The sequence below is a fragment of the Apteryx mantelli genome, chromosome 1, assembly GCF_036417845.1.
Source record: "Apteryx mantelli isolate bAptMan1 chromosome 1, bAptMan1.hap1, whole genome shotgun sequence".
Lineage (NCBI taxonomy): Eukaryota > Metazoa > Chordata > Aves > Apterygiformes > Apterygidae > Apteryx > Apteryx mantelli.
In genome coordinates, this window is record NC_089978.1 from 159473665 (window position 1) to 159491872 (window position 18208).

An 18208-nucleotide genomic window follows, 5' to 3' on the forward strand; every position below is an offset into this window, starting at 1 on the left:
GAAAGACAAAGCATCTACAAGTGGACTTAGCCTACACCCTGACAAACAGATGGGAAAATAGTAAAGAGTAGGAGAAGATGTAGGCAACCTTTTAAAGTGAGGCAATTTGGTTTCCCAGGATGCTGGAGAAATGGGTGTCCCAGAGTGGTAGGTATAAGTAGTTTAAAAGATATAGTTGAGGTATCTGAATGATAGGAAACTAATGCAGAGTCAGTCAGAAAACTAGAAATAGGAAATACTAAAATACCCTCATAGTAAAAATATCAAGCCAGAATTGTTAACTGTATTTCATAGCATTATCTAATATCCTTAAAAGGCAGAGACTGAGTACCACAATTACAAATTAGTGTGGTTACCTGATTACCCACCACATGCTCATACTTTCTCAGACAGTATTCTAGAAATAAACATTTTCAGTTTTTGCTCCTTCCCTGAGTCTTAACAGCTCCAGCCTGGTTACTCGCTCAACTTCTGTTGCAACCTAATAGCTGATTCTCTCTAAGTTAGCCATCATTAATCTGTCTTTCTAAACTGGGGAACTGTCAGCAGATAATTTGATTCTGAAATATAAATGCTAGTAAGTTGTAGGGGAGAGAATCTGTATGGACTGGTTTTGAAATACATTGTTAAGAAAACATCACATTTGGGCAGGGGGGAGAGGTGCGTAGGGGGCTCTGGTATTGTAGTGTATTGGAATCCAAGCATTAAATATTTCAGGTACTATCTAATATTTCAGCCTACCTAAAGGCTTTCTGTAGAAACAAACTGCGTGCACACTAAGCTGGTTGTTTAAATGTTATCAGCTTATCAGTTTAAATGTTATCAGCTTAAAATAAAGCATTTCCTCCTTAAAATCTAGGCCTCCCTAAATTGCTAGTCATCTGAAACCGCAAAAGTGAATATTCCATCTTAAGGGTTGTAATAGCTTGTACCAAATGTATGAGCTAGATTACTTCAGCAGGGGGCTGCAAGAACTATATACCCCCAAATGCATGTAGTAGTGTTTAATTATGCTTATTTAAGCAGATGTCATATAAAGCTGTGATATTCAACTCTTAATTGAATTAAAGAAATCTTGCCTTCTGGACAAATTACAGCAGTTCCTAGTCTCCTACTGATAATAAAATATTGCAAGGCATAGCACAGTAAAAGACTAAAAGTTTACCTTAATTTACTGTAATATACATTACATTATTTAACAGTCTTACACAAGATGTGTCATACTTTATGGGCTTTTATAACTGCTGATAGGTCAGGCTAAATGTTGAAACTATGAAAATCTTAAGATTCTGTAGCTTTGGAAAAATACTTCTATTTGCACAATGTATCTAAAAGCCTAAAATTACTGTGCAAAATCTGTGTAATGCATTTTTCATTAATTTTGCCTGTGGTTCACAATTTGGCATTATAAGAAGTGAAGCAATTCAAGCAGTCCAATGCTAATGAAAGTGAGTATCAATTAGTTAAAAATGAATTGGGCAGATAGTAAATGCTTTAGAGTTTGGGTCCTGTTCTCTGCCCCCCCCCCCCAAAAAAAAAAAAAAAGTGAACTTACCAATATGCCTTCTTACAACATTATCAAACATGAGATTAGAACAATCCATGAAACCATTTAATAGGAACTTTACAACATTGAAATCTTAACATACTTCTCTATGGCTAATGCCTATACTTGTATCATGTCACTTAGGTAAAAGTTGTTTCTCCATTGAGCCATCAGAATAACATGGACTGAAGAGACTTGCGAACAGTTGCCATCTCTTGCTGTTGCTGTTACAAGAAAAGGAGATAATACTGAACTAATGCCATACCAGATCTGATTCCCTGAGCTAATTAAATGAATATCAAATGACTTTTATAGAATGTTCTATTTTTGCATTTAACTGACTTTTTATAAATCCAATACTTACAGTGTCCATCATAATCTTCTTCTGCAACATAGCCATTTCTTTGCGAAGTTCACTTTGCGCACCAGCTAGAAGACTTTCATTGTTCTTCTCCAGCTCCTCCATGCTCTGAAGTTATGGATAAGCTTAATTAACACTTTGACAATTAAAAAAAAAAAACTTTATTCAGACTACAATTCAATTTTTATAGCAGTATTAGTCACTCATAATTATAAATAAATTTTGTCAAGCACTTGAAAGAAACTGTACAGGACTCTATACTTCAATCTACATTCATGTTTAAATAATATAGATGCTGTGAAGGAAACAATCTCCTTCACTCAGCATCTGTGAGGCCTCAGCTAGTATCCTGCACATCAATAAAGATAAAGTTCTTCAAAAAAAGATTAGACAGACATCTGTCAGAAATGATAGAGGTACAGTTTAAACTAATGACAAACTTGGAGGCTACAAGTAAAGAATATAAAAAAAATGTTAAATCTCCTCCCTTTTGCATACTACTCCTCAAACGAGCTAAGGTAAAGCTCACAGGCTATCTTTCCTTTCATACATAAAGTTATACCTAACTTTATGCATGTGCGTAGTCATGTTTTTCTTGACTCGAATTTAAAGTTAACCTTATTTGAGGCTTGATTTCTACATTTTGATCTTCTCAGAGGAAAAAAAATCATAGCAATACTTGAACTTCTGTTCGATTTTGCATCTTTGATGAAGACGCAAAACAGTTATTACTTATTTTCACATTTCTGTAACATCCTCTGTAAATTTCAACTATCTAAAACTAAGAATTGCTCTATTTTGGATTACTTTTCAAAGCTGCCTGACTTGAAAAAAACCAGACCTCATACCTAACTGAAATTTCATTAAAAAAAAAAAAAAAAAAAAAGAGCTAGTGGAGAAATGACTTGAACAGAAATCAAAGATTTTCAGAAACTAAGACTTGAACCTACTCTGCCTCTGCACTCACTACAAAACCAAATGTCTAAAGTACTATTATTTTTCTCTCAGTTTAGATTTCTAATAACTCAATTAGAAATAGTGGGGGAAGGGAATTCTAGGAATCAAGTGTTTTCTTCTTAGTTTAAAATGACAGCAGAAAAAACTTATGTTTTTAGATAAAAGAAGTCAAATTATTGACTGGTCACTTTCTTTGCTGTCTAGTATGTTAACTGCTTTGTTAAAAAAGCAGTCAAGTTTGATAATAATAGGAAAAAATAAAATATATTAATTTATATTCAACATACCAGAGATGTTGCTTGCCACAGAAAATTCAAAAAACAAGCAGTGCAGGCTTAGGCTTTTACTTTTTAAATCTACATTAATATATAATTAAGAGGAAACAAAGTTTTCAGATTTGAACAAGGAAAGCCATTATCAACAGCCTTACTTCACCCATATTTGAAGATCTTCATATACTAAAATGGCAGATTAGAAAGTAAAAAAAAAAAGTATATATTTTAAAGTTACCAACTACCTCATATTTAGTGGGCCAATAATACTTCACTGTGAATCATATGTTTAAAATATAACCTGTTCCATGTGCACCATCCAAAAAAACAGTATTTGTAGGGAGTGCCAGCAAAAACATGAATTACACTTGAAGCAACAGGAAAGTTAAACAGGACCAATTATATAGCCATGCAGCTGGACAGTCATCCTATTTTCACCATAAATTGTTATTTCTTACTTCCTGTTGGTATCTTAGTGAATGTTTATCTTTAGTATTAGGTTATACAAAGGAAAACCCTTTCTGATCAGTGTTGCTTAGAAAAAAAAAGAAGGGAACTATAACTGGGCAATTTTACAGGCTTTATAAGTGATATTTTTAAGCAGCACTTCCCTTGCAAGAAGCAGCAATAGCTAGAAAGATTAATGACAGATGACTTTGCTTTCGTATCTAATTCTCATTATGGGGGATGCTACTGCTAGCAGTCATATAAGAAGCAAAAAATTACACCTTAAAATTTACTTTTTTAATAGATTGATGTTGAAAGAAGTGAAATTTCACAGTTTTCTTACCAAAAATCTAAGAGGCAAGATAAAATCCTGTTGATTTGACTAATGCATAACCTTCAAACTGGCACAAAACTGAGTTCTATTCAGAAATTATGCGCTGAGGGCTAAGGTTAAATATTTGAAACAGGTAAGCCAATCAGATCCCTGTCAGAACACATTCAACCTTATTTTTTTTAAGTAGGGGCAAAGTATATGCAGGTCTAGAGAGAAGAAGCCATGTTCTGAACAAAACAGGGAATGATACTAACAACATAACATGAAGATTCATGCAAGGCTGTTATTTTCCTTAAATGGCCCTTACATCTCTGTATTTTCTAAAGGCTGAATTAATACAGCTTTAATAATTGATGTGATAAAGATAAGCTGCCTCTTAAGAAGAATGTACTATACCTTTAAGAACTGCTCATACAGCTGCTTAATGGTCTTCAGTCTCTGACTTTGCACTATTCTTGCCTGTTGAAAAACTTTTTGTTGCTGACGAAACATATTCTGAAGCAGAAGCAAAAAATCATTTTAGCTGACCAAAAGCAACTGGACAGCAAAACTGATGTCATTTGTCAGAATCAGAAATTCTGCCTTCACTGGAAGTCTGGGTCCTATAATCTAGCTCTCTGCTGAGACGTCTGCAGAGGTGAGAGGGAGGGGAATGGTAGATGAAGCAGGGTTACATGAACCCAGCTGAGATTTATCTGCTCTGTTCTTGTACTGGCTTTTGCTGCTTCTGTGCTAGCTCCAAGAGTGTTTTTGTATGCCTGGGCTAAATATGCTTGCAGTTATCCTTTTTCTTATCAATGAAAGACTGAAGACTAGATAGAGACCTGAGTGACCTCTGAGGTCCCGTCCGATCTGAATTATCCCATGATCCTGTGGGGATTGCTATCCAACTCTGTTCTCCAGAGTTGCCCAGGGAAACGTGCTGCCCGTGGAAGAGCAAAACTTGCAAACATGCTGGGGGTACAAGTACAGCAATGTCGTGTGATTACATTCCACAGTACAGTTCCCATCCCCTTTTAATCATCAAATTCTCATACATTTGTCATACACAGACATTTTTAAACAATGCAGGCTAAAAGACAACTACTTGCCTTTACAATTCTTCTACATTTATCCTCTCTTCCCCTAACCCACAGTCTATGGATGCACAGAAGCAGCGCTTCTCTCTCCTGCGTAACGGTCTTGCCTTTCACCAAGCCATATGGTGGCCTAAGGCACCATTTATTCACCTTTATAAACTTACAATAAAGTACTACAGTCTCATTGTTCACCTCTTCTCTTTGCCGTGTATTACAAAACTTAAACATTTCTGGTTTGGAAGTCACCAAACCTGAATGAAATTTTTAAGATGCAAACAATCTTATATTTTGTTTGAACTACATAAAGTATTTTTACACTTCTGCACTCTCAGTGTCTGAACAGCACTATTTTCTGCTTGTGCATACACTGTAAAATACACACCATGCTGCAAACTCACCGCTAGTTTTTCTTCCTGTTCCTCTGCTTTCTGCACATCTACATCCCATTGCTGAAATAAAGTCAGGAACTGCTGGGAGTACTCATGATTGAGCTTCTGCCTATAAACAGACATTAGCCGTTAAGTATTACAAATGCTATGAAGAATTAGAAGGGAAGCTAAAAGTCTATATGCATGAAGTAGAATATCTATATTATATACATTTTTCCTATCATAATAAAGGAGCTGGTATAGATAAGGCAAATGATATTTTGATATCTGGCCCTAACTGAATGCTCATACACAAACACACACTTCTTTTCTGACTGAATATGAATTATATACATATAAGGAGACAGCACTCATATACAATGATCAGGTTAAAAAAACAAATGACATCAAACAACTACTTTTTCTAACAGAGAATGTCAGCTTGTCTCAGATTTACTACATTTTTCTAATCCAACTACCGATCATGGCTTTAGCACAAGGGGTTTGTAATGAAAAACTTGTGAATCATCAAGATAAATTAGCTCATTCATTAGTTCATTATGCTCTAGCTCATCTATGTAAACTTGCATCTTGTCAGTGTAAGTTTCAAATATTTATATATAAAATATATATAACAGCAAGACAGTTACAAACATTGCTGAGTTTCAGTTTTTATCTATCTATCTGTATCATTTTTCAATTTGTTCTACCTGTAGTATCAGATGTAGTAGTAATTAAACATGCCGTAAGAGGCAAGAGTGCCATTATTATAAGGGTGAAAATTGTTTACAATGTTTGAAAATAATTTTCTTTTTTTAACCAAAAAAATTCTCCTGAGCATTTTTCAGTTTTCAAGTAGAATAAAATAGAAAATTCCAACTGAAGTTAAAGAAATAAAAACATTTTTTAAAAGACAAAAATAATTTTAAAGGTCATTTTTCATAAAAATAAAATAGTAACCCAGCCATATAGGTTACCTTGCTCTCAAATTTCTTCATTCAAAAGAGTGCTATGCTAAACTGTTACTGACAATTTAACAAAGCAGATAACTGGAGTCAAAAGAAACAGAGCACTTGACTAGACATATAAGTAGGATATAACTTGTATCTAAGATCATGTAAAAACTATCTCATGCTGTGACACAAAAGGGAATTTGACTTCACATGTTTAAAAAGCATGTGCAAATGTTACCTTTGCTCCTGCTGTGTTTTCCAAACATGTTCAATTTTCTGGTTACTGGTTTTGAGTGAGGCTTTAGTGTACATTTCTAATCTTTTTCTTTTAGCTAGCAGAGCCTTGTTAATGTCAGCTGGATTGAGACAAAGAATATTTAGAATTTATGTATACCAAGACACATGCATTTTACTAAAGATGTTGGTGCCCTTTTCTTTGGAAAAGGTGCATTCTAATGGAAAAGAGTTAATGTGTTCTGGGCTCCTGAGTGCTCCTTTAAGAGTTTCTCTCCGCCTGCTCTTGGCACTGGTTCCAGTGTTGCTTCCCTAAGTCTCCAGAGACCCTACCCGACTCCTGGCATCGCAACAGCTCCTTGCCCAGCCCCACTGACCACACTAGCACCTGCTTTGGATCCCACTTCTCCCAGAGGCCAGACCCAGCAGGCCCCACCATGACTTGACTCTGCATTCGCTTCTTCGACTTCAGGCAGTACGGCCGGGGATACAGTGTCATGTTTGCTCTGAGCAGATGCACACAGCAAAGCACAACTGTCCAGTAGTTTGAATCTAGGATAGCTGCAGTTCTTCCATTATATACATTTAAATTAGTTCCTTATGCACTGAATCTTGTGCTCTCCTACTGATTATGAACCATGATGAACTTCATCTATACAGTAAGCACACATACGTGCTTAAAACATTAGCAGCATTATCCAATCTGCTCACACTATGCACCTTAAACGTGGTATTTGGTGATTTCCCAGTCTGCAAGTTCTCTTTTATTCAAAGCTAGAGATGTCTTGTGCAAACCTGAGTAAAGGCATCTGCTCTTTTCTCTAGTGTCCAAATAACATTTCAGTTACACCATCAAAATCCTCATTAATTTAGCTGCATGGCTGCACTACCAGCTCATAATTTCTAGGCCTTCACAGAATTTAGTTACGCTAATACTTTCAAAATGTCTTTTTTTCCTTAAATAAAGCATTAACCCAAGTGTTTTGGGGAAATATGCATTCAAATTAGATTTCAGAAATAAATTAAAGGAAGTATGTGATCACTATCACTGTCAACATATTAAATGAACAAATGACAAACTATTTCTCATACCTCCAAGAGTCTCTGAGTAGTTTTCTAAAAGTATTCAAGTTAATATCAGTTAATATGGCTGTCTCAATTTACATTTGGAGATTTAATAAACAAGTCATAGTTAGCTCAGGTTTAATACATAAGGCAATTGCTTTTCCTTTTTGCTGTAGATATCAGGAAACATCTGCTGAGTTTGTCTCTCTAATTTGTTGAGGCATCTGCTGCTGCTAATGCCAACTCTATTATTTCTGAGCAGACAGCATCCTCTCTCTGATTCATTCATTTTTCTTCTTTTTATTCTATCTTTGAGTCTTCAGTAAAAAGCAATCCTAGCTTCTTACTATTCAACATTGAAATCCTCCTCCTATCTAGACTGCTAGATCTACAACAGCATTCTAATATTTGCCTTAACAGCAAAGCCTCAATTCACAGATTAAGGAATTCCTTGCAAGGAAAGAGGAACTCCTCTTTCACCTTAAGATCTATAGGCAAACAGTGACTGCATATGGCATTTACTCACACATACAACAAAATTATCAACAAGCTATTAAGGAGGTAACACTGGTATTAAGATGTTATCCCTTCCTTCCACTGCATTTGCTGATTTGTTACATTTTCTGTGAATGACTAATGTAAAGTGATGTACATAAATATATGGTGATATACATAAATCTCTCTACCGTCATCACCAGGCCATCACCATCACTTAGCCTCATTCTTTGGCTCTGCTAGAAACTTGCATTATTCTTCCTGACTGCTGAAATTCCCTTTTGTACTGAATACCTATTCTCTAGAATTCTGAAGGTGTAAAGTACAGATTACTAGCTCATTCTGTATCATAACCATCTTCTACAACCTACAGCCATTCTTTGTCTAGATTTTGAAGTATTTGTTCTACTTAGCCACTTCTTTTCATATTTACACGTATCTTTCTCACTCCAGTCCTGCAACCCCCAGTCTCTTCCACCTCATTGTAACAAAAATTGAGAGAACTTTCTAACTCACATTGTCCCATCTCTCTGAAATATAATCACTGCCTCTTAAACCTTGTCTTAAGAATCTTTGTTTTCTAATTACAAATAAGATTGATAATCAAAAGCACTCATGTATCTTTCCTTTTCTCCCTTTATAATTCATCTACACTGATACTTACATCTCCTTTTACATGCAGTTATTCCCTTCCTTCCTTTTCCCTCTGCTCTAATTTAGATATATTAATTATTACTTTTTTTCCTGGAAAGTGGCTGTAGCCAATAATATAATGATTGGTCATTTTATCTAAATCTTGAAAATTACTTTTGTGAAAAAGAATTATTTCAACTTTGCAACTTAAACATGAATTATGTTTTAATTTATTAGAACGTACATATACTTACCTCCAAATCGTTCCAACATATTCTGTACTTCACCCCTACAAAATATTGTTTAAAAATTTATTTGCCTGTTTTCTGCACAAGCTACTTCAGAACAAGACCTGATGTATACGCTTAAAACTTTGTCTAATTTTTTTACATGCCTATTACCTGCAAGCAATGACAGTGCTGCTGCTGTTCTACAAGATAAAAAATGTCACTTTTACTCCTCTCCCCTTCCTGCAAGAGTTCTGTTTTTAGACTAATTTGAGTGATTTTTTTTTTTTTTTAATGTACAGGAGTCTATTAACTTACTCTCCAAGAGAAAGATACTATTAAGCCTTTGGACAGTCCTGAATGAGGAAGGATGACAAATAAGAAAGCTTATTCCACACACAGAAAAGAAAACACAAAATATAATTGGAACATCAAATGAAAAGAAGTCTATCAAGCTTAGCATGACTGACACAGTAAGAAAAATCAAAGAATACCAGGGTTGTTTCTATAGTAGTTTTAAGATGTGTACACCACTGTGTAAGGCAGTGGTACAGTAACTGACAAATACAAAAAGAGACACAGTAGATAAAGAAAAATGTTTATCTTGTTTATGCATCTTATCTTTTCCACAGGATGTCACTTTCATTTTCATCAACTAGAAAAAGCTGCATCTTCAACTTAACAGTTCTTAATCTTGCTAAAAAAAAAAAAAAAAACCCTTGTATTTTTTCATTACTTTTACACTGTTTATTTTTCATGTAATAGTTGGATCATTTAAAGTACTGTTAATAACATCAAACAACTAAGATCGGAGGGAAAAATTTAGTGAAACAACAAACAATTTAGGATAAAACTTAAATCATCTTTTGAAAGAAACAGAATTTGTAGAACTCACACAAATACTTATTTCTTCACTGATGTTGAAAAGTATCTATAAAGAAGCTGTAGAATTGATTTTTAAATGTTTTTCTTTCCCACATACAGCTAACATATTATGTCACCTGAATTTTTTCCTGAATTGAATTAAATGTTTTTTAAAAAAGGAAAACAAACATACTGAATAACTGAAATCAGTATCTATTTAAGACTTGCTTGCTCTTCTTGGAAAAAAAAGATATTCTAAACCTTACCCCACATCATCTGAAACCACATGAGGAGTCACCAAAGGTCTTTTCTTTCCATGCTTGTCCACCACTGGTGTTTCACCTTAATATAAATTTTAAAACAATTTACAAAAGTCTCTTATATTTCACAGAGGGTCATTTGAATTATTAAAAGTATAGTTATTTTTCTGTAACCCCACTTCTTTGAACATGTCTCATGGGTCAGCTCTCATCCATTAGGCATGCTAAAACACATGCAGCTCCTAAAACTTTGAATCTGATGTTGACAGACGGCCATGAATTCTTCTGCAAGACTAGATTTCAGTTGACAATGCCCAGAGCTCCCCTAGACTGGTCTCAACCAGTTTTAGTTTCTCAATCCACTACTACACAAATACGCCAACTCACAACATACCAATACTCTGAAAGGTAAAAATAATCTAAAAAACTGAGAAAGCCCAATTTGTAAGAATTTCCTTTTACTGTAAAGTACTGAAATTGTGTGCTCTGACCTTTAAAAGAGCAAAACTAAAGGTATATATTTATGTTTTTTCTAAAAAATAAACAATTTCCTCAGAGGTCAGATTTCCATTACCAAAGGGGGGAAAAAAAAAAAAAAAGATTACATCCAATTCGAACCAGAAACATGTTACCCGAAATATGAAACATAATACAAATATAAATATACATTTTGTTTGAAACTGTATGTTAGTGTGCACAGCCACAGAAGCTATCCTGAGAACAGCAGACAATTATGTAGCGTGAGGCAGCTCAGCTATCCTTACAAGAAATTCATTTGGCAGGCAAAAAATAAAAATAAAACAAAACCCACACTGAACACATTTTTCCCAATTCCAAATTCTGCAACCCCTTTGTTCAAGAAGTTATAGGAATGTACACTTTGATCCATATAGTATCTAAAATAAATCAGATACAGTCATCTCTACTTAAGGCCAGAACGTGCTGATTAGACCCATCAGATGTTTCTCAAAATGCAGCCAAGCGAGCCTCAGAAGGAATACTCAGGATGCTGGTTTTGTTATTTGCCCATAGAATTTACTCTCTGTAAGGAAAAGATTTAGTTTGAGCATAACAAGAAGGGGAAAAATATAGATAAACAAAGCCCAGAGATGCCTGCTGAAAGACAAAACTCAAAAGAAGCAGAGTTGCATCAGACTTTATGAAAATACTATCCTTTGGTGAATGAGAACTGCATTTTTAAGCAAGGTTCACACTTCTCCCAAAACTAAAAAGGAATCTGCTGTTTGACTTCTATTTCCTCATGTCTCTGCTTCTTCCTCATTCTTTTCTTCCGTTCAGATTCTTCCTAAAGTATTCTTAACCTTTTTTCCTTTAAATTTTCACCACTAACTCTAGCATTGCCTCCTTCTCTCCCTGCCAGTATAAGACTCCAATTACCCTTCCTCATCCCTGTAGAGCTCATCTTGCATTGCAGTGACCACGCAGCACTCCATACAAGCTAGCAGAGCTTTTTTTCTTCTGTCCTTTTCTCACAATATTAAATGCAGCCAGGTGATAGAAAGATATGGCATTGAAAAAAGGTAACAAAAACACGTAACAATCTTATTTTAAGACACCACCTGTAGGTTTAAGAGCTTTCTTCTCTTACCAATCAAAACCATACTAGAAGACTGCTAGAAATATTATGAAACATGCTTGATCAGGCCCTTGCTAACACAGAAATAGCCTCATTTCTATTCATAGTCAGAAATATCATAAACTTCACATTTTCAAAAAATGAAAATCTAATTGATATAAACACCTTCTCTAATATCTTCCTCAGATCCACTCAGCTCTTTTCTTTCCTCTTGAAAGTCATAGGCAGGTATGGCTTGATCTTCCTGTGCTGGTTTACCAGCTTTTCCTTGATGCTTTCTTCCTGATGGTGCCATGAGATTTTCTTCCTACTAAAACAATATGCTGTATTTGTTACATAACTTCTCCTACAATACTTTAAAGATAAATATGCTTTGATGCTTACAGTGACTTGTACATCCCTGTAACAGTTTCCATCTGTAAGGGTACTGAAGCAGTGGAACTAGTTAAGTTGTGAGGTAATCCACAGGATTAACCATCAGTGGTGTTTTTGAGAACAGCTTAAAAATACCAGGACTATTGGGAACATCCTTGCTTTTCTGCAAAATCAGGTAAGTAAATTATATAACTTTTTAAGGTGCCTGCCAGCTCAGCTTCCATAACATTTATTAAATATTTTGTCCTATTCAGTACCACTTTCCCATAAAAATAGGCTTACATTCTATTTTATAGAACACAGAAATGATAAACCATAAAGAACAATCTGATTCTACATTCCATTCCATGCTAGGTAGACAGATACACACACACAAGCAATTTTAAAAAATCCTGGTCAAACTTTACATTCATTTTCTGAATTATCTTAACTTTTAGCTATTATGCCTCTGCACTGTGTTTTTAATGTAGTTTCCATATTTGTAATTTTTTTACTAATTAAACACTATCCTTAAAAAATACATTTATATACTTTAGAAATTCTCATTTTAGTATATACTGTGTATTTTTACAAATGTTTAGGAAATAAAATACCTGTTTAGGAAGAAAAGAATATTAGTTGTAATCATTAAATGTGTGAATGACAAAATAAAAACACTTCTTCTCAGTGCTTTATCAACAACAGAAATAATACATAAATATAACAGAAAACATCAAGATACAGAGCTCCTGTTAAAATATTTCTTCTCTTATGGAAGTACATAATCTGATAACTTGAAATACTTGGTATCTCTTGCTAAGTGTTACACGGCACATACTTTTAAAAATCCTTCCAAAAATAACAAGACTACTTGGAAGAGGGAAAGAGTAAGGAAAAAAAGAAAAAAAAAAACCCAACAGCTTTAAGTACCCTGTCTTCCAAACTTGATTCAGCAGTGGATAAACATCTTGTTCTAGACACAATTCAACACAGCTGGAAATATCAATGTATTTTCCAAAAGCCTGGGCAAAGATAGCTCTGAAAATTAAATTCTTATACAGAGAATGAGAACTTCAGTGAAAATCTTATGAATTTCCAGGACGTTGAAGTCCCCCCCAACATTAACAGCTGTATCTCACATGCTGGAATGTCCTATTCCCGTTTCGTGAATTAGCAGCCTATACCTATGAAAATATCAACCTTTGCCTTTTTAGCCACAGACTACAGGGATGTGTACAACACGATCACACTATGCTGCTAAGGAACGCTGCTTTTTTAAATATACCATTTTTTTCTTTGATGCTTCTCTGTATAGTTTGAAGCAAAGATTTTACAAACTTACGTAAAAGTTTCTTTGAAAAAGGACCGAAACTTCTCTTCAAATTATTGACTGAAGGATCAAAACCCCTTGCACTGAAAATATCCTCAAATAGGAGAAAATTTAGGACAGCTCTAAATTTCTCAAGACTCATACTTTGATTTTCAACTACTGCAGTTGTTGAGAGCATGACTAAAGGCAGAAAGGACTGGTAAGGCACCTGACTGTGTCCGGTTGCGCTGCCAAAAAAACTCTCGACCTTCTAAACTGCAAGCATGAGAAGAAAGGTATTTATTTGTAAATTTATCTCAGGGGCAGACACCCACGTTGCTGCGTGCTGGAGCTCAGTATACCAAGCAGTAGCTCCCCAGCCCCTCCAGACACCAAGGCTTTAGGCAGCCCCATCCTGCCTAACTACCTGCTTCGGCTGATTCAAATATCCTCCACCTGCCGTCGTTTATTTAATGACTTTTTTTTTTTCTTCAGAGAAACCCATCCGCCCCGTTTCTCCCTGTCTGGGAAGATAAGCCAATATTGAGGCGAATCTCACTTGTGGGGCTTTTTACCTGCCCCCCCCCCCCCATTTTTACCTCAGAGCGGCGCGGCAGGCGGCGGCCGGCACGCCGCCACAACGTTTCAAACTCCGAGGGGCGCCGCCTGCCCCCCCCCCCCAAGCGTGTCCGTTTCCCCCTGCCCCCCTCAGCCCCTCCTCTCTCACCGCCTCCCACCGCAAAGCGCCTACAACGGCAGAGAGGGAGGCAGGGCGCCTCGCAGCGACCTCCCGCAGGATGCCCGCGCCCTCACCCCGACGGCGCCCCCCGAGCTCTGGCAGCGGCTGAGCCGGGGCGGGGGGAGGGGAGAGGAGCAGGAAAGGGCGGGAAAGTGCCGGGCGGGCGGCGGCACGGCGGGAACCCTCATAGCGGCGCCTCCCTCCCGCCTCAGCCGCCCTCCCCGGGACGCGTCCCCCCCGAAGCAGTTTTCCAGAGGAAACTCCCGGGCCGGCATTTCCCCCTTCCGTGCAGGTGCGCGGGACCACGGCGGCCGAGGCACTGCAGCGGCTCGGAGGCTGGGGAGGGGTCGCGGTGTAGCACTTGTAGATTTAGGACGCAGAAACACCCGCCCAAAAGCCAAACGAAAGAAACCGCAACGTTAAGAGTCCCAAGCACTTAACCGGGCATAACTGACTTGGTAGTATAACGTTGAAGAGACTCACCTCTGCCTAACAGGCATCCAGGCTTAGCTGTCTGCCAAGGGAAAGGCAGCCAGGAGAAACATGGAGAGCAGAGGTCCATCTCCAAGGAAGTTTTTTGTTGTTTGGTTGTTTTGGTTGTTTTTTTTTCTGATTCACGATTAAACTGGTTTAAACCTCACACATCTGAAGATTTACCTGTTTTTCTTAGAAACTGCTTCAAGGTGTTGCTCAGACAACAAAAAGCCTGCGAAATAGATTGCTATGGTGCATAGTGCCTATGATCTTTAGCTCTGTTTTCACGGGATAAGATGCCGAAAGATGATTTTTCCATCAACAAATGCAACAGGCAATATTTCTCTCAGCAGTCACAGAATCACAGAATGGTTGAGGTTGGAAGGGACCTCTGGAGATCATCTAGTCCAACACCCCTGCTCAAGCAGGGTCACCTAGAGCACATTGCACAGGATTGCATCCAGGTGGGCTTTGAATATCTCCAGAGAAGGAGACTCCACAACCTCTCTGGGCAACCTCTTCCAGTGCTCTGTCACCCTCACAGTGAAAAAGTTTTTCCTCATGTTCAGATGGAATTGTCTGTGTTTCAGTTTGTGCCCGTTGCCTCGCGTCCTGTCGCTGGGCACCACTGAAAAGAGTCTGGTCCCATCCTCTCGACACCCTCCCTTCAGAAACTTGTACACATTGATAAGATCCTCTCTCAGTCTTCTCTTCTCCAGGCTGAAGAGTCCCAGCTCTCTCAGCCTTTCCTCATATGAGAGATGCTCCAGTCCCCTAATCATCTTCGTAGCCTACGCTGGACTCTCTCCAGTAGTTCCATGTCTCTCTTGTACTGGGGAGCCCAGAACTGGACACGCTACTCCAGATGTGGCCTCACCAGGTCTGAGTAGAGGGGGAGGATCACCTCCCTTGACCTGCTGGCAACACTTCCTAACGCACCCCAGGATGCCACTGGCCTTCTTAGCCACAAGGGCATATTGCTGCCTCATGGTTAACTTGGTGTCCACCAGCACTCCCAGGTCCTTCTCCGCAGAGATGCTTTCCAGCAGGTCAACCCCCAACCTGTACTGGTGCATGGGGTTATTCCTCCCCAGGTGCAGGACCCTGCACTTGCCTTTGTTGAACTTCATGAGGTTCCTCTCCACACAACTCTCCAGCCTGTCCAGGTCCCTCTGAATGGCAGCACAGCCCTCTGGTGTATCCGCCACTCCTCCCAGTTTTGTGTCATCAGCAAACTGGCTGAGGGTGCACTCTGTTCCTTCATCCAGGTCATTGATGAAGAAGTTGAACAAGACTGGACCCAGGACTGACCCCTGGCGGACACCGCTAGCTACAGGCCTCCAACTAGACCCTGCACCACTGATCACAACCTTCTGAGCTCTGCCTTTCAGCCAGTTCTCAATCCACCTCACTGTCCACTCATCTAGCCCACACTTCCTGAGCTTGCCTATGTTATGGGAGACAGTGTCAAAAACCTTGCTGAACTCAAGGTAGACAACATCCACTGCTCTCCCCTCATCTACCCAGCCAGTCATTCCAGCATAGAAGGCTATCAGATTGGTTAGGCATGATTTCCCCTTGGTGAAGCCATGCTGACTACTCCTGATCACCTTCTTTTCCTCCACATGCTTGGAGATGGCCTCCAGGATGAGCTGCTCCATCACCTTTCCAGGGATGCAGGTGAGGCTGACTGGCCTGTAGTTCCCTGGGTCCTCCTTCTTGCCCTTTTTGAAGACTGGGGTGACATTGGCTTTCTTCCAGTCTTCAGGTACCTCTCCTGTCCTCCATGACCTTTCAAAGATGATGGAGAGTGGCCTAGCAATAACATCCGCCAGCTCCCTCAGCACTCGTGGGTGCATACCATTGGGGCCCATGGATTTGCGGGTGTCAGGTTTGCCTAAATGATCTCTTACCCGATCCTCCTCAACCAAGGGAAAGCCTTCCTTTCTCCAGACTTTCTCTCTTGCCTCCAGGGTCTGGGATTCCTGAGGGCTGGGCTGAGCAGTCAAGACTGAAGCAAAGGCGGCATTCAGTAACTCTGCCTTCTCTGCATCCTTTGTCACCAGGGCACCCACCCCATTCAGCAAAGGCCCCACATTTTCCCTAGTCTTCCTCTTGCTACTGATGTATTTGAAGAAGCCCTTCTTGTTGTCCTTGACATCTCTAGCCAGATTTAATTCCAAATGGGCCTTAGCCTTCTTCGTTGCATCCCTGCATACTCTGACAATGTCCCTATATTCCTCCCAAGTGGCCTGTCCCCCTTTTCCACTTTCTGTCTACTTCCTTCTTCTGGTTGAGTTTTGCCAAGAGCTCCTTGCTCATCCATGCAGGTCTCCTGCCTCCTTTGCTTGACTTCCTACTCATAGGGATGCACCGCTCTTGAGCTTGGAGGAAGTGATGCTTGAATATTAACCAGCTCTCTTGGACCCCCCTTCCTTCCAGGGCCCTAATCCATGGGATTCCTCCAAGTAGGTCCCTGAAGAGGCCAAAGTTTGCTCTCCTGAAGTCTAGGGCTGCGATCCTACTTGGTGCCCTGCTGCCTCCTCGCAGGATCCTGAACTCCACCATCTCGTGGTCACTGCAGCCAAGGCTGCCCCTGACCTTCACATCTTCCACCAGTCCTTCTTTGTTTGTTAGTACAAGGTCCAGCAGCACACCTCTCCTTGTTGGCTCCTCCACCACCTGCATCAAAAAGTTGTCACCAATGCTCTGCAGGAACCTCCGGGACTGTTTGTGCCTAGCTGTGTTGTCTTTCCAGCAGATATCAGGGTGGTTGAAGTCCCCCATGAGAACCAGGGCCTGGGATCGTGAGGCTACTTCCAGCTGTCTGTAGAAGGCCTCATCGACTTCCTCATCCTGATCAGGTGGCCTGTAGTAAACACCCACAACAGTGCCACCCATGCTAGCCTGCCCTTTAATCCTTACCCATAAGCTCTCGACTCGCTCTTCATCCACCCCTAGGCACAGCGCAGTACATTCCAGTTGCTCTCTCACAGAAAGAGCAACCCCACTACCTCACTTTCCTGGCCTGTCTTTCCTAAAAAGCACGTAGCCATCCATGACAGCACTCCAGTCATGCGAGCTATCCCACCATGTCTCTGTAATGGCAATGAGCTCATGGCCCTGCGACCGCACAGGGATCTCTAGTTCTTCCTGTTTATTCCTCATGCTGCGTGCATTGGTGTACAGGCATTTTAGGGAGGTGATCGAGCATGCAGGTTTCCCAGGAGGGGTGCAAAATGGATCCTCCATAGCCATGTCCTGTGCGCAGCTCCCTGGCTGCATTCACCTGTTGGAGGCATCCTGACTTGAGCTGCATTTTGCCGACTACCCTGTCTCTATAACTCACCCCTTCCCCCATCTTTCCTAGTTAAAAGCCCTCCTTACCAGGTTGGCCAACCTGTTGGCAAAGACCTGTGTGCCCCGCTTAGTGAGGTGGATCCCATCTCTCCCCATCAGTTGTCGATCTTCAAAAGGGTCCTGTGGTCATAGAAACCAAAACCCTGTTGCCAACACCAGCAGTACAGCCAGTTAACTTGGAAAATCCGTCTCCTCCTCCCATCCATTCCCCTCACTGGCAGGATTGAGGAGAAAATGACCTGGGATCCCAGACCCCTGACCACTATCCTGAGTTCTGAAA

At 39.5% G+C, this 18208-nt stretch overlaps 2 protein-coding genes across 13 annotated transcripts in view; one reads left to right on the forward strand and one right to left on the reverse strand.

The window, feature by feature from the left end:
- The window catches only part of CHPT1 (choline phosphotransferase 1), a 30209-nt gene extending 20588 nt beyond the window's left edge, over window positions 1-9621 (forward strand). Inside the window, exon 9 of one of the 2 annotated variants that reach the window (XM_067308227.1) lies at window positions 9274-9621. In XM_067308227.1, coding sequence (XP_067164328.1) covers window positions 9274-9345 — 72 coding nt within the window. In that variant the 3' untranslated portion in view covers window positions 9346-9621. Of the gene's footprint in view, window positions 1-1690; window positions 1853-9273 lie in introns of those variants that run through there. The other variant, XM_067308234.1, reaches the window with a different exon arrangement.
- SYCP3 (synaptonemal complex protein 3) lies at window positions 1591-14184 on the reverse strand. Of its 11 annotated transcripts, XM_013947572.1 has the most exons (9): window positions 14083-14158; window positions 11858-11999; window positions 10102-10177; window positions 8999-9033; window positions 6556-6673; window positions 5395-5494; window positions 4314-4412; window positions 1911-2015; window positions 1591-1770 (listed from the first exon to the last, which is right to left on the reverse strand). In XM_013947572.1, exons 2-9 carry the CDS (start codon window positions 11985-11987, stop codon window positions 1717-1719), a joined length of 717 nt encoding a protein of 238 aa, XP_013803026.1. In that variant the 5' UTR covers window positions 11988-11999; window positions 14083-14158; the 3' UTR covers window positions 1591-1716. The 11 variants fall into 11 exon arrangements, with proteins under 11 accessions (XP_013803026.1, XP_013803023.1, XP_067164401.1 ...); XM_013947569.2 differs by lacking the exons at window positions 1591-1770; window positions 14083-14158 and adding an exon at window positions 14169-14184 and having other exon boundaries at window positions 1833-2015; window positions 11858-12002; XM_067308300.1 differs by lacking the exons at window positions 1591-1770; window positions 14083-14158 and adding an exon at window positions 14169-14181 and having other exon boundaries at window positions 1833-2015.
- Between the last annotated feature and the right edge of the window lie 4024 nt (window positions 14185-18208).

Coding starts and splice junctions, on each gene's coding strand:
- SYCP3 (XM_013947569.2), bottom strand. CDS start 11,987: ATGGCACCATCAGGAAGAAAGCATCAAGGAAAAGCTGGTAAACCAGCA. Junction 5,495..6,555: donor AAAACACAGCAGGAGCAAAG/GTAACATTTGCA, acceptor GTCTGTTTATAG/GCAGAAGCTCAATCATGAGT. Junction 2,016..4,313: donor TGTATGAGCAGTTCTTAAAG/GTATAGTACATT, acceptor CCATAACTTCAG/AGCATGGAGGAGCTGGAGAA.